Source organism: Homarus americanus, unplaced genomic scaffold, assembly GCF_018991925.1.
Source record: "Homarus americanus isolate GMGI-L3 unplaced genomic scaffold, GMGI_Hamer_2.0 scaffold6922, whole genome shotgun sequence".
NCBI lineage: Eukaryota > Metazoa > Arthropoda > Malacostraca > Decapoda > Nephropidae > Homarus > Homarus americanus.
The window spans coordinates 207,574-231,557 of NW_024734765.1; the positions used below are offsets into that span (position 1 = coordinate 207,574).

Sequence of the window (23,984 nt, forward strand, 5' to 3'; positions counted from 1 at the left end):
CTATCGGTGAGCCATGATTTTATCCAATTTAAAACTTTCCCCTCGATACCATGAGCCTTAACGTTTCTCAGAAGCCTCTGTTGCGGTAGTCTGTCAAATGCTTTGCTAAAATCTAAGTAAATTTCATCGTAATTTTCGTCATTATCTACTACCTCGAAGACTTTCCTAAAAAACGTCAGCAGATTTGTTAGACAAGATTTTCCCTTTGTAAGCCCATGTTAAGAGTCGTAGATTAATTTGCTTACTCTAAATGCGATCGGATGCTATTTGCTATAATTGATTCAAGAAATTTCCCCACCACTGAAGTCAAACTGATCGGCCGGTAATTTGACGCTGATGCTCTGTCTCCCTTTTGGAATATGGGTACTACATTTGCCTGTTTCCACAAGTCTGGCACAACTCCCGTGTCTAATGATTTTGTAAATAAATTTACGAGGGGTCCGCTAATCTGTTCCCTACACTCTTTCAAGATTCGAGGGAATATTTTTTTAGCTTAATTTAGCCTGTCTTCCCTTGCCGAGATGGATCTGCGGAAATGCTGTCATGGCAGACATAACCCCGTCCCCACAAAGTGGAGAGCCCACCTGCTATCAAATCTCTCACTTTATTTTCCACTTCCTAACTTTACTTTCCTCCTACACTGTCTACCATCTTCAGAGCAAACGGCTCTCTTTTCTCCATCCCATCATCATCATCAGGAGTTAGATGATCGCATCTGTTTCTAGTGTAAAGAATAAGCCTAGCAGAACAACTGAAGATAATTGTTGTGCAAGTATTGTGGAATTGTTGTGATTAATATAAAGTGAGAAGAATAAGGAATTGTACACTGGGAGTTTTGCTTACTTTATCTTCGAAATGTGTAGTCAAGCTGTGAAGCCATTACCCTGTTAACAGAGCCGTGAAGAATTTATACTTATTAAAGAAGACAACAGTGCACAAGTGTGTTTCTGTGACCTGGTGGAAATCTACCTTCCCGTTGTTTGTCTGTTCACTGATACCGATCATCGGCAAATTACCGGAGACTGGAGGGACAGCCAGTGGTAATTCGAAAACTCTTGTGAGATATCTACTGCTTCTGTATATAAGAACATAAGAAAATAGGGAGTCTGCAATAGGACATTTGGCCTGTGCATGGCAGCTCATGTCGAGTTACTACCACTCTCTATCATCCATGAATCTATCTAGCCTCCTTTAAAAACTCTCCAGCGTTCCAGCACTTACTACAAAGTTGCTAAGCTTGTTCCACTCGTCCACCACCCTATTTGTGAACCAGTTCCTTCCTATCTCCCTCCTAAACCTAAACTTATCCAACTTAGATCCGTTGCTACGAGTCCTATCCTGCTCGGATATTATAACCGGTGGTGGAAGCTGGGTAAGTGGTGAAAAGAGGAGGGTTGTAACAATATTTTTAGATAAGCTCTCCGCTAGATTCACTTCTGTATAACTTCCATTTCTTATCCATTTTCGTTAAAACTTTGTTTGAGGAATCGGAATTTGAAAATTAATTAAGCAAGCTGTGATCGAATCACCTGGAAGCAGATTTCCTGACTACGTTTCAGCGTGTTGAAATTAAATGACATATTCTTTATAGATGGATCAAAGATTAGTCCCATTCCCGTTGTTACCCGTATTCCTGAGTGTATAAGGTTACTAGCCACTGCTCTCCTTTTTAATACAATGGATTTATGCGTTTAAAGGCTTCCTTGGTTATATTGAGTTACTATTAGTGTTTGTCAGTGTATTCTGTACTGTCTATGCCTATGTGAATGCCGAAACAATCGGAATTTTGTGTCGACTTGCTTGAATAAATATCGATTTTTTTTGTCTAGAAAGGTCAATGGTTGTGCTAATAAATCTAAATATAGCTGTTAACCCGCTTCCATTATCAGGTCAGTACTGTAATGTATTTATCATATCAAGATATGAACACAAAGAAGTGATTATGTATGTAGACCTCACATGACTATAACAAAGTGTTGTTCCTCTACGGTTATGAGTACCATTAGAGCTTATTACTGTATTTGGTACAATACGTTTTCCATGACCCGCCTCCGCGTCTGGCAATGTCGTAGCGTGGGTCGTCGCTTCGTCGGTGGATTGGAACAGATTCAGTGGCTGAGTAGCAGTTACTTGTGGTGGTCCTGTTGCTCTTTTGTTGTGTCATGGTGAAAGAAATGGTGTAAACATCAGGAAAAGGAGTCTTTTGTAGCAAGTCACGAAGATCACTGTGGACCCTGGGTCTTCCCAAGGGATTTTAAGGGTTATAGTGTGTGAGTAATGGGGTTCTTAGTGGTCTAAGGGCATTTTAGTTGACGGTGAGCAGTCGATATTTCGCACCATGGAGGTGATACAGACACTGGATCGCGACTGTTCTGCGTTGGCAGGACTTTTCCAAATGGTCATCAATGATATGAAGGTGAGTAGATATACCTGTGCCAGCTAGGTTATGTCCCTGCTTCTGAAACTCGACAGACAATGTTTTAGTGTGGTAGACACTTGATAAATTCCACACATCAGCTTGGCATCGACCAGTCAATACTGCAGCAGCAGTGACGGCTGCTAGGCCTATAGTTGCGTCGCTCCCTCACCAATCATTACATACAATGAGCTGTCTTACTTAAACTTACTTATGTAATCTTATGGTACAATTTTATTTGCGTACCATTGACTATATTTACTTTGATGTAATGAGTGCAAGGTTAGAGCGTTCTACTGGAGCAGCCACGAGGTGTATCACTACAAATGGTATTGATTTTTACAGCAAGGTGGATAGCTGCCGCGAACATTCTCCACATCTTTTATTACGTATATTATTACTGTATCCTCCTTTTGGGATATCATCCTTAACCTTAAGTCAAACTTTTCATAACTTTTGAGACATCTTAAAAGTTTTATACCGTTTAGAGTCTTTTTGTCTGATTTTGGTGAACACTACCAAGCTATAATACTGTACTGTGTTGACCAATTGATTTAAAGTGTTCATTTACCATTAGTAGCCGAGCGTCACGATTGTGATTGAATTACTAACTTCAAAGGCGGATCCAGAGGGGTCCTGTGAGTTCGGACCCCCCATTTTCAGCAGAAATTCCAATACTTTTTCTAAATGCAATAATGAACTCAGGCGTTTGTGTACAGTAAAGTTTTACTATTGGCGTTAGAATATTTCCTAATACCAAGTGCACATGGCTTCAAAATGCCCATAATATTGATCAGATTTAAAAAAGGGGGTCTTATAGCGCAACCCCGCCCCCCTCCCTCAGCAGGGCGGGCTCACTGGGCTCGCCATGTCCCCCCCAACCCACGACTTCTTGGACCTCTCCCCTTTTAATATTCCTGGATCCGCCCCAGAACTTGGTATTACAATAAATAGTTATCACTTCTGTGATTATGAAGAGTATTTTTTGAGGCAAGTAAAATTACAATACACACGGTACAATATATCATTCACTGAATTCGGCAAATATGTTTTGTCGAGGAGTTTTAATTTCCATAGTATTTTATTGGATCACGTGAAAATTAGTCCCCCCCTCTCAGCTTATTTCACCATAAGATTAAACACCCTAACTAACCGAACGCTAATCCCCAGATGGTGTTAATGAGCCACCCAAGATATTTAATGACCCACAGAGGTGTCAGTGGAGGGTCACGTTTTTATACTCCAGTACAATATGACAACACTGGGTTAATATTTAGGAGTTGCCAACACCTACTTATATATTGAGTCTTGTATAGGGAAAAAGAGAAAAAATAATACAAACAATTTATTTTGAATTGTGAACTCTTGGAACAACCTGCCAGAGTGTTCAGTGTATCTCCCAGGTTCAGGTACATTCAGGAACCAGTGCATGCCGACAGTGCGTATCAGAGACGTGACCAACTGACCAAGTGGCTAACAAGCCATCAGTGGCGAAGAGGATAAAAAATAAAAGTAAAAAGTTATAGCGTTTCCGTCGGAAATTTATATTTTTCCAGTATTTTAACTGATAAAACTACCCACAATATTAGTTGTTGAAATTGAGGGAATACTTGGGATAAAATGTTCAAACTATTTTTTGTCTTAAGTTGCCCGTGTGTCCCATAATATTTTTGGGTCAAGTTCTAGGAGTTTCTCGTCATTTCTAATAACAACTTGTCTTAGTAACGTTTCCGTCATAAATAATTAATTTCTAAGAAAATCGCATTAATTAGATAGGGAGTCCTCAAATATTTTCGAAGTCCAGTGTCCCCAGAGAGCTTTTTTTTCTTTTTTTTTACGGGATTATCCCACCCGGGCACAGGTCTATGACCCACATCAGGGGCCGGGGCAAAATAATAATAAAAATTCATAAAAAAATATATATTAAATGAAAATATATAATATATAATTTAATAAAGAACGATAAAAAATAGTGAGAAAATAAATGTGAATGTCGTGTAGTCAAAATAAGAAAAACAATTGAGATCTCGTAATTGTGTAAATCAGGCAGAAAGTCGGATCATCAACCTGGAACTTGGTCAAAATTTTTGTGATGCCACATGGCAGCAGTTTTTTCGATTTGAACTCTGTTGGGGGGGTCCTGGGGGCGGAGCCCTCCCTTGGTTATTAGGTAATATAATATGTTTTGAACAATCACGGTTAAGTTAGCGCAAACTGATTTGAGATGAAACCTTGGCTTTTCCGATGGGTTTTGGTGCGATTCATTCCAATTTGATAAGCTTTCCTCAAAACTGGGCTCGGATATTTTTTTTTTTTTTTGGGCTGAAAAAAATCCGAGACTACTTTGGTCATTTATATAGCATTTCACTCGTTTTTGCTCTCCCGCACCCAAAACCCCCAATTTCCCACGGGTCTCCAAATTGTCAAACTCGAAAACGAGTCATTAGAGTTAGAAATGAAAGCCTGAATCATCCAAAACACATCAAAAACCTTTGGAAAAACGTAAGTTTCACGTCCAAAATCATTACGGGAACTTGTAACAATTTACCAAAAGAACAAACAAATCTTTGAAAACCTTGCCTAACCTTTCGTAATTTTTAAAAATGTTAAGAATTGCTTTCGAGTTTATGGATCCCTTCTCATCTGAGCACAGGAAACATCATCTCATACTAAATACCTAAAACATGAATAAGGTAAAACCTTTTTTTATAGTTTAAGGATTTTTAAAGGTTAAATAAAGTTCATTTTTTGTAGTATTTTATCGCACATTTTTCATCTACTTCAAAGCCCTGCTCACTTTCAACAAGTAATATCGTTGGTAATTTTATCAGTTAAAATACTCGAAAAGTGTAAATTTCCAATGGGAATGCTATACAGTACACAGAATAAATTATTGTTAGTCTTCTCTCTCTCCCTATGTACTGTTGGACTCAATGTATAAGGGTTGGCAACTTTTTAATGTTTACCACACTAACTTTATCCAGCTGGATACTAACCTAACTTAATTTAACCTAATGCTAATCTGACTTAACTTTACCTAACTTGATGCTGACCTAGCCTAATGCTGACCTTGCATAACTCTAACCTGACCTGACTGTACCAAACTTAACACTGACGTAACCTAAGGCTATACTAACCTAACGCTAGGCTAGCGGTAACCTTGTTCTAACCTAATCTGACCTAACATCACCTAGCTTAATACTAATGTACAGTAACACAAACCTTACTTTACCTAAATTGACGTTGACTTAACCTAACATAGCTCATACTAAGTCTAACCTAATCTAATGTTGCTTCAATTGGTCCTGACCTAATATAACCTAACAATTTTGCCTAACTTCTAGCAAACCAAACCTAACCACGGCCGGCCCCAGCTATGTGCGGTTTGAGCGGCTACACAGGGCCCTCATCACTAAGGGGGACCCCTTTCTGAATATAATATATTTGGTGTTTTGTAATGATATTGAATATTTATATTGAAACAGTTCGTTTAGCCAGAAAAACAAGAGTCGATAATAATAACAATATTAACATGCCTGACCCATTTGAGAGCCTGAGCTCTCTTGAAGGCACCCGATATACTGTACGTTTATCTCAAGGAAGTATTTTGTAACATTTAGTATCATCTGGAATAGTACACACAGCCTGGTGGTAATAAGAACATATCAGAATGTTACCACGGTTATCACTTCGTTATTTATTTATATTTTTTTTACATTTATAATCTTAGTATATACATATTTTACAGTGGTGTTGATATACATAATTATGATAAGGGGGGGAGCAGGATAACATGGGTCTTATTGAGGTGGAACAAGAGAACAGAGCTGTTAGTATCATGTCTAGTTGGCATCTATAATTATTGCAATGGTAATTTCTATATCTACATGACAATCTATGATATAATGGTTTTGGTGGTACAGTACAAATAGGAATACAAAGTAGGTCTTACAAGAATATTAATACTTAAACAACAGATATTTTTTAATCAATGATTTAAAGGAAGGAAGCGCAGTCTTTGCTCGGATGGGTGGGGGTAAGTTCCACACCTTCACATCATGATATTTTATGGAGGTCTGGGATAGAGAAAAGCTCATTGGGGGGTCTTAGTAGCTCTGGGTGTCTTAAGTTGTATCGATTATTCCGGAACGAAGTAATTATTGTCAATCAAGTATTTGACATATTTGTAAACAAGCAGACACAGCAATAGGTGCTAATATATCCTCGAATTTTAAAATTTTCAATTGAGCAAATTGTTCGTTAGTTTGATCATTTTTTTTTTCTATGTGGGTCATTGTCCACACAACTCTCTTCTGTTCAGTAAACGGAGGCCCCTCATAGTGTGACAGTGTATCAAGTGTTGGTAAACAAGGTCATAATAAATTTATTTCATTGCTGCACGAGTGAGTGACTGACGAGTGTAATAAGGATACCTTACTGCTTATTAACTTTACTGTGAATGGCTTGTATGTGGTTTTTTTAACTAAGTTTCTCATCAACAATAACCCTAAGGAATTTAGATTTGTTCACGTTTGAGGATTGTATTACCAAGGTACAGGGGGTCCAAACCTAGGGGTAGGTATTTCCTTCTGTGAAAGATTGTGTAATGTATTTTTTCGATGTTTATTACGTATTACCCAGGTCCTAACTTTGGTCAATTCAGTGTTCATAATTCTCATCAAAGAATGGAGATCTGAGTTGCTGGCATCGAGATTACTATCGTCTGCAAATAAGTTGTATTTGACGAGTGTGCAGGAGTGGACTATATCGTTTATGTGCAACAAAAACATTACAGGACCGAGAATGGAACCTTGGGGGACGCCATACAAAATTGGTGAGGCGTCAGATTGATGATTATTATAGCAGACATACTGCTTCCTGTTAGACAGATAGGAGATAAACCAATTGTGGGATAAGCCCCTAATGCTGTAATGTTCAAGCTTTGCGCGGAGGTTGGTATGGTCGACAGTAAAGGCTTTAGATAGGTCCAGGTATATTCCGACTGTCATTAGGAAAGGGTAGCAGAGCACACTCAGTTGACCTTCTAGATCTAAATACAAACAGAGTCTAAGGATGTTATTGACACTGCAGTGGGGATTTTAGTCTACTACATGCTAGCTTCTGCAGCATCCTGGGTGAACTTTAGGAGAGCAAGCAATCCGAAGTGATATCCAAAGAATGGGATAGATTTCTTTCAAGTGCCTCTGGGTGTGTGCTATTATAAAAACGATGTTATATGAAATACGTATTGTGTGGGTGAGAGACTGACTAGGCACAGTGGGAGGGAAACCCTGGAAGGGTTGTCTAAGGATTGGGGCCCCCCCAACTATTATATTACACAGGGCCTCCAACCTTTATCTTGCACAGGGCCCCCAACCATTATCTTGCACAGGGCCCCCAACCATTATCTTGCACAGGACCCCCCAGAAGCTAGAGCCGGTCTTAGGCATATCCTAATACTAACAACCGAATTTAACCTAACTTGAAGCTGACCTAACCTAATATGGTTAGGATAGCTTAGGTTGTTAGGGTTGGATAGGTTGGGCTAGGGTTTGAATAAGATAGGTAGGGTTAGGATAGGATAAATAAGGGTAAGGTAGGATAGGTTGGGTTAGGGCAGGATATGGATATAACTGATTTAAGTTGTGTATATGTTATGGGGTGATCATCAAGCAGAAGGGTGGCGCATCGTCAACGGTGACACAAGCTGAAGGTCGCTGGGACGCACTCGACGAAGTTGAACATAATGGAGGGATAAAGAGGTGCGTGGGTGTGTTTGGGGTGCACAGCTGTGACCTGCGAGAAAGTCGACCACCACTGATTTGTGTTTTATATTCTCGTTTATACACCCAGCCTCCGTGGGGTAGGGCTTTGTTTGCTGTACAGTAAGGACGTTGGTGTCATTACTGTGTACGAGCTGATTTAGGGGGGGGTTGTTGCACTTGGACACTAATTTGACATGGTTGTAAAAATCCCAGTTTGTATATTTTGCTGAACTTTTCTCCAATGGTAGTGTTCCTGGTTGTGTGTTCCCCAGTCATGTGTTCCTGGTTGTGTGTTCCCCAGTCATGTGTTCCTGGTTGTGTGTTCCCCAGTCATGTGTTCCTGGTCGTGTGTTCCCCAGTCATGTGTTCCTGGTCGTGTGTTCCCCAGTCATGTGTTCCATGTGTTCCTGGTCGTGTGTTCCCCAGTCATGTGTTCCTGGTCGTGTGTTCCCCAGTCATGTGTTCCTGGTCGTGTGTTCCCCAGTCATGTGTTCCTGGTCGTGTGTTCCCCAGTCATGTGTTCCTGGTTGTGCGTTCCCCAGTCATGTGTTCCTGGTTGTGTGTTCCCCAGTCATGTGTTCCTGGTTGTGTGTTCCCCAGTCATGTGTTCCTGGTTGTGTGTTCCCCAGTCATGTGTTCCTGGTTGTGTGTTCCCCAGTCATGTGTTCCTTGCTCCCCAGACTGCCGCATCCTTGCTCCCCAGACTGCCGCATCCTTGCTCCCCAGACTGCCGCATCCTTGCTCCCCAGACTGCCGCATCCTTGCTCCCCAGACTGCCGCATCCTTGCTCCCCAGACCGTCACACCTTTGCCTCTCAGACTGTCACACCCTGCTCTCAAGAGACTCGCATCCTGAGTGTCAAACGTGGGTAGATACGTGACTATAACAAAGCCCTCTTAGACGGGTGACTACTATAGTGAAGATTATAGATGGTTGTGTGTGGGAATGTGGCAGCTGCTGTGTGTATACATTGCGTAGTTCTGTACAGAGGAGAGAGTTTGGGGGAGGGGATGGGGAAATTGAATAAGCCAGGGTCAGGTCAAGAAACCGTCATACGCCCTCCCCCATTTCACTGGCTGTCTCATGTCTAGGGTAAAAACTTCTAACATGTGAACTAGAGGCTAACAAAAAATATTATCCCCGTTAAAATAAAACCTGATGCTAATTGGTGTCAATGTGATATACAGTTCTAAACCAGCTTTGTTTAAAACTACTGTAGCTACACTGCATAGAGTTAAGATTAGTTTACCCCTGCATATACATGTATAGTTACTGGCGGGCGAATATTCAGGTGATTACATAGGGGCGAATATTCAGGTGAATATACGAGAGCTAATATTTAGGTGAGCATTTGGCAAATATTCATGTGAGCACTTGAGTGCTAACCTGCAGGAAAGCATTTGGGGTCTAAACTTCAGGTGAGCAATAGGGACTAATCTTTAGGCGAGTACTTGGGGACTAATTTTCTGGTTAACACCTGGGAACAAATCATAAGGTGAGCTGCCTGAGCACTGGGGGACTAATCATCAAGTGAGTACTTAGAGGGGCTACAGTTCAGTGGTCCCCAACCAGTAGTCCGCGGGAGCCCGCAAGGGTTTATTAGAAAATTGTAACATATTTGGGGTGTTTTGTCAGTAAAAATAATGAAAATATATAATAACTTGATACGACTTTAGTGAGAGAGAGAGAGAGAGAGAGAGAGAGAGAGACTGCCGTTTGTCCCGAGTCTTTCGTGTACAGGACGTGTGTATTTATCCCAGACAGGGCCGAGAGAGAGAACCAGCCTGAAAGAGTAAATATAAAAAGTATGTAACTGGTAACAAGTTGACTTGTGTAAAACTGGAAATAACTGTATATATGAGTTTATATATTTTTTTCTTTAATGTAGATCTAAAGTTTTGGCGCCCTCCACTATACAGTTCTAATGTAGTACCCATATGGAAACAGGCAAATGTAGTACCCATATTCCGAAAGGGAGACAGCATCAGCGTCAAATTACCAGCCGGTCAGTAGTGGGGAAATTTCCTGAATCAATTATAGCAAATAGCATCAGACTCTCAACATGGGCTTACAAAGGGAAAATCTTGTCTAACAAATCTGCTCACGTTTTTTAGGAAAGTCTTCGAGGTAGTAGATAATGACGAAAATTGCGATGTTATTTACTTAGACTTTAGCAAAGTGTTTGACAGAGTACCGCATTAGAGGCTTCTGAGAAAAGTCAAGGCTCGTGGTATCGAGGGAAAAGTTTTAAATTGGATAAAATCATGGCTCACCGATAGAACGCAGAGGGTCAGCGTAAATGATGTTAAATCTGAGTGGGGCTGTGTAACCAGTGGGGTTCCCCAGTGGTCAGTACTAGGCCCACTCTTGTTCATAATCTACATTAACGATCTAGATACTGGGATCAGCAGTGACATAAGCAAGTTTGCGGATGACACCAAAATAGGGGGGCAGATTAATTCAGGGCAGGATTCAAATGAACTACAGGAGTATTTAAATAAACTGCAGGAGTGGTCAGAAAAATGGCAAATGAAATTCAACACCAGCAAGTGCAGCCTACTTAATATTGGAAGAACAAATACTGTCAATGTATACAGCCTTAACAACATCAACCTAGAGAAGTCGACTTGTGAAAGAGACCTAGGGGTACTTGTAAGCCCGGACCTACGGCCTAGAAAACAGTGCGTTAATGTTCGAAATAAGGCAAACAGAGTATTGGGTTTTATATCTAGACGTGTAAGTAATAAGAGTGCAGAGGTCTTATTGCAACTATATCTTGCCCTAGTCAGGCCGCACCTCGATTATGCGGTTCAATTCTGGTGCCCTTATTATAGAATGGATATCAATTCACTGGAGTCGGTGCAGCGAAGAATGACGAAAATGATACCGGGACTTAGAAACCTTCCATATCAGGATAGGTTAAAGAAACTAATGACAGCCGATGCCCTGAACATGCTTCTGCATTATAGCGTATTTGAGCTTTTAGTACTTATTGAACCTCGGCTATATCCGTGTTAGCTTCCCGATATATAAATAATTGTATTGAGCGACTATATTGGTTTTTTTATCGCTTATACGGTGAAAAATATCCAAAATTTGGTCATTTATGATTGAAAATGAATGATGAAGACGGAATATCAGGCGTGGTTGGATGTGCACGAAGGGGTGATCAGAAGAGTGAATACCGGAGATGGAGAGGGGGGAAGAAGTGGAGAAAAGAGTAGAGAGAAAGATCATGGGAGAGGGGAAGAAGGATGAGGAACAGGAAGATGAGAAGAAATAGGAGGAGGAACGGGGGGAAGAGGAAGTAGAAAGTGAGAGAAAGGAGGAGGAGGATGTCGGAAAAAGTGAAAAGCAGCAACCGGAAGAGAAGGAAGGAAAAACTGATCAAGGTCTATCGTAGATGTAGCAATTTCTCAGCCAGACTCCAGGTCGCAGCCCAATGTGAGGCATGTCAGCACTACATCACTCTTTTGTAGTATTGGGAAACTGCACAAAGTTCCCGGGACTTAGGAACCTTCCATATCAAGATAGGTTAAAGAAACTAAACTTGCATTCCCTAGAAAGACGAAGAGTGCAGGGAGATATGATAGAAGTATTTAAGTGGGTGAAAGGAATCAATAAAGGGGATATAGATAAAGTTCTTATAATATCCGAGCAGGATAGGACTCGGAGCAACGGATTTAAGTAGGATAAGTTTAGGTTTAGGAGGGAGATAGGAAGGAACTAGTTCACAAATAGGGTGGTGGACGAGTGGAACAAGCTTAGCAACTTTGTAGTAAGTGCTGGAACGCTGGAAAGTTATAAAAGGAGGCTACATAGATTCATGGATGATAGAGAGTGGTAGGAACTCTCGACAGGAGAATATTTTATCTATCTTAAACACTAAAGAATAAATATCTAAGGACATACATGCTATGGTCAACCCCACGGTAACCAAGGTTGAGGTTTATAATTGTGCGCAGTATCAAAGATTGACCTCGTACTGTAACCAATTGTGTTTCTCTTACGTACATATGTGACTTATTATAAGCCTGTGATATTCTTTTGTTTTTGGATAGGTGTAATGAATGGTAGTGACTGGTGTTTCGCTTTTCAGTTGGTGTGAAGTGTGATCGTTGTGGTACATTGAACCACGCACACCACTTAGTATGTTTATAATGCCGTTACCAAGGCTTTCTGTGCGTGTGTGCTTGCATCTGGGAGGCGTGTGCGTATGTATGTGTTAAGGAGACGTCCATATGCGTGTGAATGTTTTAATGGGATACGGCTGGCTGTGTGTGTGTGTGTACGAGTATGTGGTGGGGTGGAGTCGGTGTGTGCATGTGTGTAGGTTGCTATGTATACCCAAATGGTGTAGTAGGTGTTAGTAGTCGGTTAACCGCAGCGCAAAGTCCAGGGAACGGTGCACGTACCATAGTGTAGCAGTGTTGAGTGTAGTGAAGTATGGCTTGGTGAATAATGTTGGTCAGGATATTGTATTGAAAGTCTTGAATAGTGTAGGCTGTTGTATTGAACGTGTAGCACTATGTGGTGGTGGCGGCGGCACTGAAGCATATACAAGGCATATATTTGTTTACTTATTGGCTCGCTTCCTTACATGTTGTTACCTTGTGTCATGATGTGTTCGTAGGCAAAGTGTGTGTGTGTGTGTGTGTGTGTACGCTCCAGGTAGCAGTGGTGAGCATGCATGATGGGTGATGACGGTGTGGTGTGGTTTATGGTGATGGCCGTGGTGTAGGTGCTTGAGGCTCTGTTATGTGAAGCGAAAGGTGTTAGTCAGATGGAATCGTTTGACGCTGTGCCATGTATGCACAGTAGGAGGAACACTCTAGCAGAAGTGAGAGATTTATGAGATTTTGGTAGTGTGACGTTTCTATTTTGGTAAAGTGAGTCGTTGATTTAGGTTAGTTTAATAATTGGTATAGATACTGTGTAGTTTAATTTGCTTGGATGGTTGTGAAGGTGTACAGTCACTTGTTTGGATGGTCATGTATGTATACGAGTATAGTTAACTTACTTGGATGTTCGTGTAGGTATTATAGTTAACTTGTTTGGATGGTCGTATAGGTAGTAAACTTAAATTTGGATGATCGTTCAGGTTAACTTAATCTGAATCGTCGTTTAGGTAGCTAACTTAGTTTCAATTGTCGTTTAGGTAGTTTGGATGGTCGTAGGAAGTAGTTAAGGATCACTGAACTACCTATGGTAAATATGGGCATCTTGTTTATAATTTAGGTTATATTTAGTGCAGGTGGGTGGTGGGGGGGTCTTTCAAGCAGGTTAGGGTTCATGGATGGTGTAGCAACTGGTTAGAAGTTGATGGTGTAACAGCTGGTTGTAGACTGAGAGAAGACAGTTTTTGAGATGAATAAATTGGCGTTGGATAGTTGGCAGGGAGGAGTGTGGTGGGTGGTGGTGGCGGCAGGGAGGAGTGTGGTGGGTGGTGGTGGTGGTAGTTGGGAGGAGTGTGGTGGGTGGTGATGGTAGGGAGGAGTGTGGTGGGTGGTGGTGATGGTAGGGAGGAGTGTGGTGGGTGGTGGTGATGGTAGGGAGGAGTGTGGTGGGTGGTGGTGGTAGTAGGGAGGAGTGTGGTGCTGGTAGGGAGGAGCATCATGCGTGGTGGTGGCAGGGATGGAGGCTTTGTTGTCTCGCCTCACTCCCTGGTGTTGGGAAGGGTGTCGGCCACCAAGTACAGTAAGTGGTTTAATGTGAGAAAAACGACTCTTACTTAGTAGAACTGTTGCACCTAATTTACCTTACTTTTGATGACAGTTTTAATTTTCATTAACTAAAAGTACAAATCTAAGTTAATAAGCTGTATCTAATCTTGTAGTGATTTTTTTATAATATGACAGCTGGACAGGGAGACATGTACAGTCACACATAAAAGAACACCCCCGAGTCCACAACTTTTCTAACTCATGGCAGTTCAGATCTGATAGCAGTGTCCAGCACCTGATGTAGAGGGTTGGGGGGTGGTAGATCACGTTGTGCACGAACCACGGCCTCTGTTCATGTTTCGTTTCATGCACAACTAAGTCATTATATTCTAAACTTCTAATAACATTACTAAATAACCATGTAATATTACAACCCTATATTCATATAGGTTGAGCAGTTCCACAACAATTTAAATAATGAGTTACTTAATGCACAAAGGCAGAACATACCATACAGAAAACTCAGTTCAAACCACAATGACCCTAAATCGATAAATAATTATTTAAAGAACATTATTGGACAAAGGAAGGCGAATAAATCGTGGTGAAGTTTACCTCCGAGATTATTACAAGGTATTGGCCGGTAGGGTTAAGACCGAAATAAGAAAAGCAAAGAGGAATACTGAACTGAAGATAGCAAGGGAAGCGAAGTCAAACTCCAAGGGATTCTGTCAAATGTATCAAGCTAGAACACGAGAAAAGATTTGACCAATACAGTCAGATACCGGCTAGCTAACTGATAACGACGGAGAAATGAGCAATAATCTGAATAAATATTTTTCAACAGTTTTTACCACCGAAAATTTAAACATGATACCCGAGACACCGACTTTATACAGAGATGAAGAAATAAATTAAGCGAGATAGTAGTAACTAGTAACTAAAGCCTATTAAGTCGCCAGGTCCCGATGAAATATTTGCCAAAGTATTAAAGGAATGTATGGAAGAGCTTAGTATGCCCTTAGCAAAGTTGTTTAACATGCTTAAAAACGGGTGCAGTACCAGAATCCTGGAGGATAGCAAAAGTAATACCGATTTTCAAGAACGGAGATAGATCACTATCCTCTAACTACCGTCCAATCAGTCTAACATCAATTGTAGGCAAATTATTGGAAGCAATCATTTCAAACTCTATTCGAAATCACCTGGAGAAGCATAAGTTGATCAATGATTCCAAATATGGCTTCACAAGTGGGCGTTCATGTCTAGCTAATCTATTAACATTCTTTTCATCTGTTTTCGAATCAGTGGACGAGGGGCACAATTATGGTGTGGTATATCTCGACTTTAGCAAAGCCTTCGACATCATCTTTAACTAGAATATGCTGGATAGCTTCAAACATAGGTTGGATGGATATATGAGCAATAGGGGTTCGGTGTAAATGGGACTGCCCAGTATGGGCCAATAGGCCCGCTGCAGTTTCCTCCATTCTTATGTTCTTATTCATCGCATCGTACCGATATCCAAACTAAGCTTATTAATGGGCCTAGAGTGAGGGCGTTAAATCATTAAGTAATGTAAGCTATGGGTGTTAGTCTTCATATGCCCCCTTAGTGTATAGTAAGTCCTTGATCGATAACGATAAGCAATATAAAAACTTGGTTTGTTAAATATTGAACGATCCAAATAAATCTGCACTACATTAAGATAAGATGTCACCGTAGACACTGAGGACGACCACTGCTGCTGGCCGCTCACGTCTGCTGTCAAACCTTGTATGTGTTCACATCCGTCTCCCGGTCGACACGCATTACTGCACCGCCTGGCCAGTAACACGTGAAGGGACATCCTGCTGCCTCTATCGCTATTGTTGGACGATACATTGCTTCTATCGCTATTGTTGGACGATATATTGCCTCTCGCTACTGTTGGGCGATATACTGCCTCTATCGCTACTGTTGGGCGATATGTTGCCTCTATATCACCTCTGTTGGACGATATACTACTGCCTCTACTTGGAGACAGACGAGGGGGTATTAGGAGGTGGGGAAAGAGGTGGAGGTGACCGGTCAGTGTTTTAATACAATTGTGGGAGGTGTACCCTGTATTCGTGTGCACTGAGGGAAGAGTGCGTGTGTGTACAAGTTTGTGACTTCAACATAATGACGACTTTGTTTGTTTACAGGGGAGTGGGCCAATGTGGGAGGATTTCCTCAGTCGCGCCAGCAAGCTTCACCACGCCCTCAAGTGAGTACCTGTTTCCCTTCTCTCTTTCTCCCCTCTTAGGTGAAGTAACTCGCCATGTACTGGTACACCTACCCGGTACCCTCAGCAGACAACACCTACCCGGTACCCTCAGCAGACAACACCTACCCGGTACCCTCAGCAGACAACACCTACCCGGTACCCTCAGCAGACAACACCTACCCGGTACCCTCAGCAGACAACACCTATCCAGTACCCTCAGCAGACAACACCTACCCGGTACCCTCAGCAGACAACACCTACCCGGTACCCTCAGCAGACAACACCTACCCAGTACCCTCAGCAGACAACACCTACCCAGTACCCTCAGCAGACAACACTTATCCAATACCTTCAGCATACATCTATCCAGTATCTTCAGCAGACATCTACATAGTACCTTCAGCAGAAAACACCTACCCAGTACCTTCAGCAGAAAACACCTACCCAGTACCCTCAGCAGACAACGCCTACCCAGTACCCTCAGCAGACAACGCCTACCCAGTACCCTCGGCAGACAAAACCTATCTGCTTATACCTTCAGCAAACAACACCTGTCAGTACCTTCAGCAGACAACACCTACCCGGTACCTTCAGCAGACAACACCTACCCAGTACCTTCAGCACCTAGCCTAACTTGTCCTGCTCTTACGGTAGTTAATTGAACCTGAACTAACCTAACACTAACCTAAGCTCATTCAGGTAGCGCCAGGCTGTGTATTCATCAGGTGATCTGTGAAAACGAAAGGAAATCATAAAACAAGTCTTCATGAGAATTTCTTGAATTTATAAAAAAAAATTTTATTGGAAGTATTTGTGCATTTATGGTGTAAGTTGTTGAAAGTGAAGGAGGTTGTGATTTGGGGCTATCACAGCTGTTGTTGTGTTGGTGGGAATAGGTAGTGGTATGTATGTGTGACGGAAGTGTTTATCTTTAACACAGTCCGTCACTCGCACTACTATCACCACCGCCACCCACAACATGTCCTTAACTCGAGCTGGTGACGTTAATGTAATGTCCCTCCACTCTCTCGTCCCTCTTTTCCATTTCCCTCCCTCTCGTCCCTCCACTTCCCTCCCTCTCGTCCCTCCACTTCCCTCCCTCTCTTCCCTCCCTATCTTCCCTCCCTCTCTTCCCTCCACTTCCCTCCCTCACTTCCCTCCACTTTCTTCCCTCCACCTATCCCTCTCTCGTCCTTCCACTTGCCTCCAGCATTCCCCTGACTCGCTTTCACCACGGGGAGCGAACTTTTGTCGTCGACTGTACCTTATGTGGATTATTTTTTTCGGATCACCTGAAGAATCTTCAGCGCTGCCTATTTCATGTGAAGAATAACCTTTTCCTTGCACTAACCTAACATACCTTCGTCTTCCCAACTACTTTTAGGGTGGTTAATCTTTAGGTGAAACAAGCCGGGCTTTAGAATCTTTTGGTGGGCCAATTCTTCAAACTTAAGTCGAAACATGTCTGGTGACGCGCGGCGCGGTGGTGAGGCCTGTACTGTACTGTACCGTACCGTACCGTACCGTACCTGTGTGTGTGCCTATTTATAGTTAGTTGATCCTGAAGGTGGACCAGTCCGGGTGCTGCCGTGGTTAGACGGGTCTAGAGTGGTTCTGCAGGTGGTGGTGATGGTACAGTGGTGCTGATGGTACAGTGGTGGTGATGGTACAGTGGTGCTGATGGTACAGTGGTGGTGGTGATGGTACAGTAATGGTGATGGTATAATGGTTGTTGTGGTGATGATACATTGGTGGTGGTGGTACAGTGGTGGTGGTTGTGTTGATGGTACAGTGTTGGTGGTATTGTTGCAGTGGTGATGGTATAATGGTTGTTGTGGTGATGATACATTAGTGGTGGTGGTACAGTAGTGTGGTGGTGGTGGTGATGGTACGGTGATGGTGGTGATGGTACAGTGGTGGTGGTGTTGGTACAGTGGTGGTGGTAGTAATGGTACAGTGGTGGTGGTTGTGTTGATGGTACAGTGGTGATGGTAATGTTACAGTGGTGATGGTAATGTTGCAGTGGTGATGGTACAGTGATTGTATAATGGTTGTTGTGGTGATGGTACAGTAGTGGTGGTGGTGATGGTTCGGTGGTGGTGATGGTACGGTGGTGGTGGTACAGTGGTGATGGTGGTACAGTGGTGGTGATGGTACAGTGATGATGGTGCAGTGATGATGGTGCAGTGATGATGGTACAGTGGTGGTGGTGGTGCAGTGATGATGGTACAGTGGTGGTGCAGTTATGGTGGTTGTGGTACGGTGGTGTTGGTAGTACAGTGGTGGTGGTGATGGTGCAGTGGTGGTGGTATAATGGTAGTGATAGTGGTTTAGTGCAGACCTAAGCAGAGAGAAGGGCAGACGACATCTCAACCAGGCTGCCACGTAACTTTGGGTCTGCTGCTTCTGTTCGGATAACAAACACCTCGGCCAGTTTCTTGCACTTGGTCCCATACCGCCAGAGGTTGTGAACACCAAAGGAGTGAAGCTGCTTTGATCGACATTTTTAATTCTCTTTCCATACTCCCTGTACTTGTCGTTCTCGTTCCTCTTAGGTGCAGCATCGAGAGCTAGGCTACGGTGTCATGCGGCCATGGGGTCGAAAATCTTTGTCAAAGAAGGTTCGCTGTCCTCGTGTCCAGAGTCCTCGAACACTTACGTTAACATGGGCTTCGTTGGATGTGTTTGGAGTTTTGTGATGGAGATTTCACCGTCCAATGGAAATAGGGTCAGTTCCACCGTGACGTCATGGCGGATTTCCTTTAACGTGTTTGCTGTGAGATCCGTTCCTTCGTCATGCCTCCTGCACACGAAGCCCCCTTTCTTGCGCGCCACTACCATCATCCCCACTACTACCACACCACATCACCACCACATCATCACTACCACCAGTACAACACACCAAGTCATTATATCCAAAGGGGATAAACAGGGTAGTTCCAAGTAGCGCCATGGTCAGGTAAGGGTGTGTGGGGCCACCTACTAGGATACCCTTCTTGTTACTGGGCCACCTTTACTATACTACCAGTGTAGGGAGTTAACACGCTACACTCACACAGGGTGGAGATGGGGTGGGGGAGGAAATATTGAAGTGGATGTTGTAGGGGTCGACGAAGAGGGTGATGTAGGGGTCGATGAAGGGGGTTTTGTAGGGGTCGACGATAGGGGAGCTGTAGTAACCCATGACCACCGTAGTCCACGCGAGGAGTGAAGGTAATATATGGATACATGAAGAATTAACAGTATTTGAAAAGGATTACCGGAAGATTAGGCCTTCAGCATATTTCACAGTGAGGTTTACTAACCACCTTACCGCTAACTTAACGCTTAGGTTACTTAACTTAATGTAATGTAATCTAATTTATTGAAACCTAACCTAACCTAATCTAACGCTAATCAAAACTAACATAACAATTTTAATATAACGTAACCTCTTAACCTAATTACAAGGTAACGTTAGGGTTTTTATTCATCAGATGAAATAAGCTGGGGTTCCTAATCATCAGGTGATCCTTAGAAATATAAGTTGTTTTTGTATTTTAGCATTTTCGTTATCTTAAATAACATTTGGTGATGGAGCGTGGTCACTGACCTTTAGGGTGGCGCGGCGGCGAGCGAGTGAAAGGCTGAGTATACTGCAAATACTCCATATTGTTTTTTCACTCTAGCTCTTGTTATTTACAGGATAATAAGTTAATAACATAAATAGGTCATATACAATGTAACTGTTGCTATATTGGTAATTATTATGTCAGGTTGGGAATCCATCTTGCTACGTGACAGTTTTTCTATCAAATTAAGTCATTATTAACTTACCCGTTACGCCGACGATTCACCCTGGGGCAGGTATATCATGCGTGGTCGGGAGCTCGGGTCAACACTATTTTCTACGACTTCGGTTTAGGTTCCACGTGTGTTGTTTATGAATTAACCGAGCCTAATATTTTTTTTTTATATTGATGCGGAGGAACGTAGCAGTTTCACGCTGTGGCGGAGTCTGTTTTTTCCCGCGAGAAGCGTACAAATTTTACGGTACCAGTTGATTAGATTAATCTAAGAAGTGATTGTTGAAGGTGGCCGGGAATAACCAGGGGAAGACATTTCGACGTTCGTAAAGTTATTATTTACGCAGTAATAGTTAGGGGTAGAACCGTAAACGCGCGTGTAGATGCCCTGTTCTCCGGCGAGTGACCATGAAGACGGTGTGATCGTCAGCCGTGGCAGTAAAACACCTAAAGAGAGAGAGTAGGGTGTAATAGCGTGTGGGCGGCCGTGGAGGGGAAAGGTAGTGACTTAAAGGAAGGATCAACATCAAGGAGCCTACAGTCGTGTTGTTGGTATCAGGAAAATGTTAAAATTTTGTGGTATTTGAATGTCTGGAATTTCCGGGTAACAGTCATACCAACGGCTTAACCTCGCTTGCTGATAATTATTCTTTATTCCAGCATTTATTCCCTTCATTGTGAGGTTGGTTAGATATATGACTGTACTTAACGTAGATTGTGTAATTAAAGTCTCTAGTGGACTCCCCAAGAGGTATAAATATTTTATATCAGGGAGAGAGTGGGCACCACAGTTTATTTCACCTAGGTTTAACCCACCATAATGTTAGTCTAGGTTAGCGTTAGGTTGGTTAACTCCAGGTGCACAGGCAGGCGGGTTCAATCCCACCTCCCCCTCAGCCACACCCTCACCCCCGCCTACCCCCACCTCACTCCCCGCCACCACCCTCACCCCCGCCACCACCCCTCATACCTCCCCGCCACCCTCACCCCGCCACCACACCCTCACCCCCGCCACCACCCCTCACCCCCGCCACCACCCTCACTCCCGCCACCACCCTCACCCCGCCACCACCACCCCTCACCCCCGCCACCACCCCTCACCCCCTGCCACCACCCCTTACCCCCGCCACCACCCCCTCACCCCCGCCACCACCCCCTCACTCCCCCGCCACCACCTCCCTCACCCCCGCCACCACCCCTCACCCCCGCCACCACCCCCTCACTCCCCGCCACCACCCCCACCCCCGCCACCACCCCTCACTCCCCGCCACCACCCCACCCCCGCCACCACCCCCTACTCCCCCGCCACCACCCCTCACCCCCGCCACCACCCCCTCACCCCCTGCCACCACCCTCACCCCCCGCCACCACCCCTCACCCCCGCCACCACCCCACTCCCCCCGCCACCACCCCTCACCCCCCGCCACCACCCTCACTCCCCCGCCACCACCCTCACCCCCGCCACCACCCCTCACTCCCCCGCCACCACCCTCACTCCCCCGCCACCATCCTCTGTCACTAGAGCTATGGAGACTCCCGAAACAGATTGAATCGGAAAACAAAATCGAGAAATAATACATAACAAAAGACCAATAAACATAATAGTTGTAAGACGAGAGAGAGAGAGATTTTCTCATCTTCCCTGCTTGCCCCTCCCCCCTTCCCCTCTCCCCCTTCCCTCTCCTTCCTTCCCACCTTTCCCTATCTTCCCTCCCTCCCCCTCCCTGCCTGACCCTTCCCCCTTGACTCCTCACCGACCACGCCATCATATAGCGAAAACAGAGAGATTCCCTCCCCCTGCCAGCTTCCTCTTCCAGTGTGACGTGACCCAAGCCCGTCCTGCTCCCGCCTCCCTGCCCCGCCACGCCCCTTCTCTCTACCTCCCCCTTTTCCCTCAAACCTCCCCTCTTCACTCAAACCTCCTTTCTTCCCTGGGACCTCCCCTCAGACCAGCCGCCACCATAGGCCTACCAAGGGTACAGGTAGCTCCCCCAGGTAAGGCTGACACCTGCATTATTAACTAGCCTAGCTGCCTGCTTGTCTCTATCTTTCTTAATTGCCCCTAAAGCCAGATTTTTATCAGTGTAGTTGAGGATGGCAGAAAAACACCCTTTTTTTCTCTACCTATTCCTCCTCCTCCTTTCATTGTTCTCAGTTGTACTGTACTCATACAGATGTGTTCAGGTGTAGATTTGTAATTAACAGGTGTGGGAGGACGGGGGTCACACACGCCTGGTTGGCTGTGTGAGAAAGGGATCACCTTCACCTTTGATTAATATAGACCTAAACCCACGTGTCTTGCCTGTAATCCTTAGTATCAATAGTCTCTCTCTCCCCCATCCTTCTCCTCCTCCTTTCCCTTCCCCTCACTACTCCGTCCTTCCTTTCCCCCTCACTACTCCTTCATTCCTTTCCCCCTCACTACTCCTTCATTCCTTTCCCCTCACTACCCCCTTTCCTTCCTTTCCCCTCGCAACTCCTTCCTTCCTTCCTCCTTCCATCGCTACTCCTTCCTTCCCCTCGCTACTCCTTCCTTCCCCTGCTACTCCTTCCTTCCCCCGCTACTATTATTTCCTTCCTTCCTCCATTTCCCTCGCTACTCCTTTCCATTCCTTTCCCCCTCACTCACCTCTTCTATATTCCTTCCCCTCACTACCCCTCTTCCTTCCTTTCCCTCGCAACTCCTTCCTTTCCCCCCTCGCTACTCCTTCCTTTCCCCTCGCTACCCTTCCTTCCTTCCTTTCCCCCTCGCTACCCTTCCTTCCTTCTTCCTTCCTTTCCCCTCGCTACTCCTTCCTTCCTTCCTTCCTTTTCCCTCGCTACTCCTTCCTTCCTTCCTTCCCCGCTACTCCTTCCTTCCTTCCTTTCCCCCTCGCTACTCCTTTCCTTCCTTCCTTTTCCCCCTCGCTACTCCTTCCTTCCTTCCTTTCCCTCGCTACTCCTTCCTTCCTTCTTCCTTTTCCCTCGCTACTCCTTCCTTCCTTCCTTTTCCCCTCGCTACTTCCTTCCTTCCTCTTCCTTTCCCCTCGCTACTCCTTCCTTCCTTCCTTTCCCTCGCTACTCCTTCCTTCCTTCCTTTTCCCCTCGCTACTCCTTCCTTCCTTCCTTTTCCCCTCACATTCTTCCTTTCCTTCCTTCCTTTCCCCTCGCTACTCCTTTCCTTCCTTCCCTTTCCCCGCTACTCCTTCCTTCCTTCCTTTCCCTCGCTACTACTTCCTTTCTTCCCTCACTACCCTCTTCCTTCCTTTCCCTCACTCACCCCTTCCTTTCCTTTCCCCTCGCTAATACTCCTTCCTTCCCCCTCCTCGCTACTCCTTCATTCCTTTCTCCCTCACCACCACTTCCTTTCTTCCCCCCTCACTACTCCTTCATTCCTTTCCCCCTCACCACCACCTCTTTTTCCCTCCCTTCACTTTTCTACCCTCTCATTACCCTTCCATGCCTTTCTCACCTTCTTTCTACTACTTCCATGTCCCATCTCTTCCTTCTCCCCCTCTCTACCCCCTACTTCTGCTTCTCCGTATTCTTCCTATTCTTCCTTCGTTTTTTATCCCTAAACCGAGAAGGTTCTGGTGATAGAGTAATGATACCTTAGTTTAACGTTTTATTGGAACGATTTAGACACAATGTTGACTAATGGGTCTTGACACTGGGGATACTATCACTGCCACGTAGGACACAGGTTCATACACAAGAGTAGATAATAGAGTATATCCTATTGAGTGTTATTTTATATTTGAGGATTAATCGGTGTGGATTCCTACAGGTTCCATAGAAGTCACCATCACATTATTAGGGACCCGTCACGCTTTACCATAAACAGATGAACCTGTACAAGAAAGCCTCCTATATGTACACTTATCCTTCCTTCACTACAGGTAACTTAGCGGCCCCTCAGGCACTCACACCTCCCGTCATATAAGTCTAGGAAAGTAGTAGTCAAGTGATGGAGATTGGACGGGTGGGTGGCGATTAGACGGGTGGGTGGCGATTGGACGGGTGGGTGGCTATTGTACAGATGTGAGAGGTAAGGACAGGGCTGGATTTAACCTGTCAGTCTTTAAGGACGACTACAGACAGGGAAGTCGGTGTCAGACATATGTTATT

The 23,984-nt window shown here is 44.2% G+C and overlaps 1 protein-coding gene across 1 annotated transcript in view; it reads left to right on the forward strand.

Annotated features, from left to right (window-relative positions):
• The first annotated feature begins 2,123 nt into the window (after nucleotides 1-2,123).
• The window catches only part of LOC121870489 (protein MTSS 2-like), a 33,682-nt gene continuing 11,821 nt past the window's right edge, over nucleotides 2,124-23,984 (forward strand). Inside the window, exons 1-2 of the mRNA XM_042372322.1 lie at nucleotides 2,124-2,416; nucleotides 16,031-16,092. Of these exons, the coding sequence (XP_042228256.1) occupies nucleotides 2,339-2,416; nucleotides 16,031-16,092 (140 nt within the window). The 5' untranslated portion in view covers nucleotides 2,124-2,338. The remainder of the gene's footprint in view (nucleotides 2,417-16,030; nucleotides 16,093-23,984) is intronic.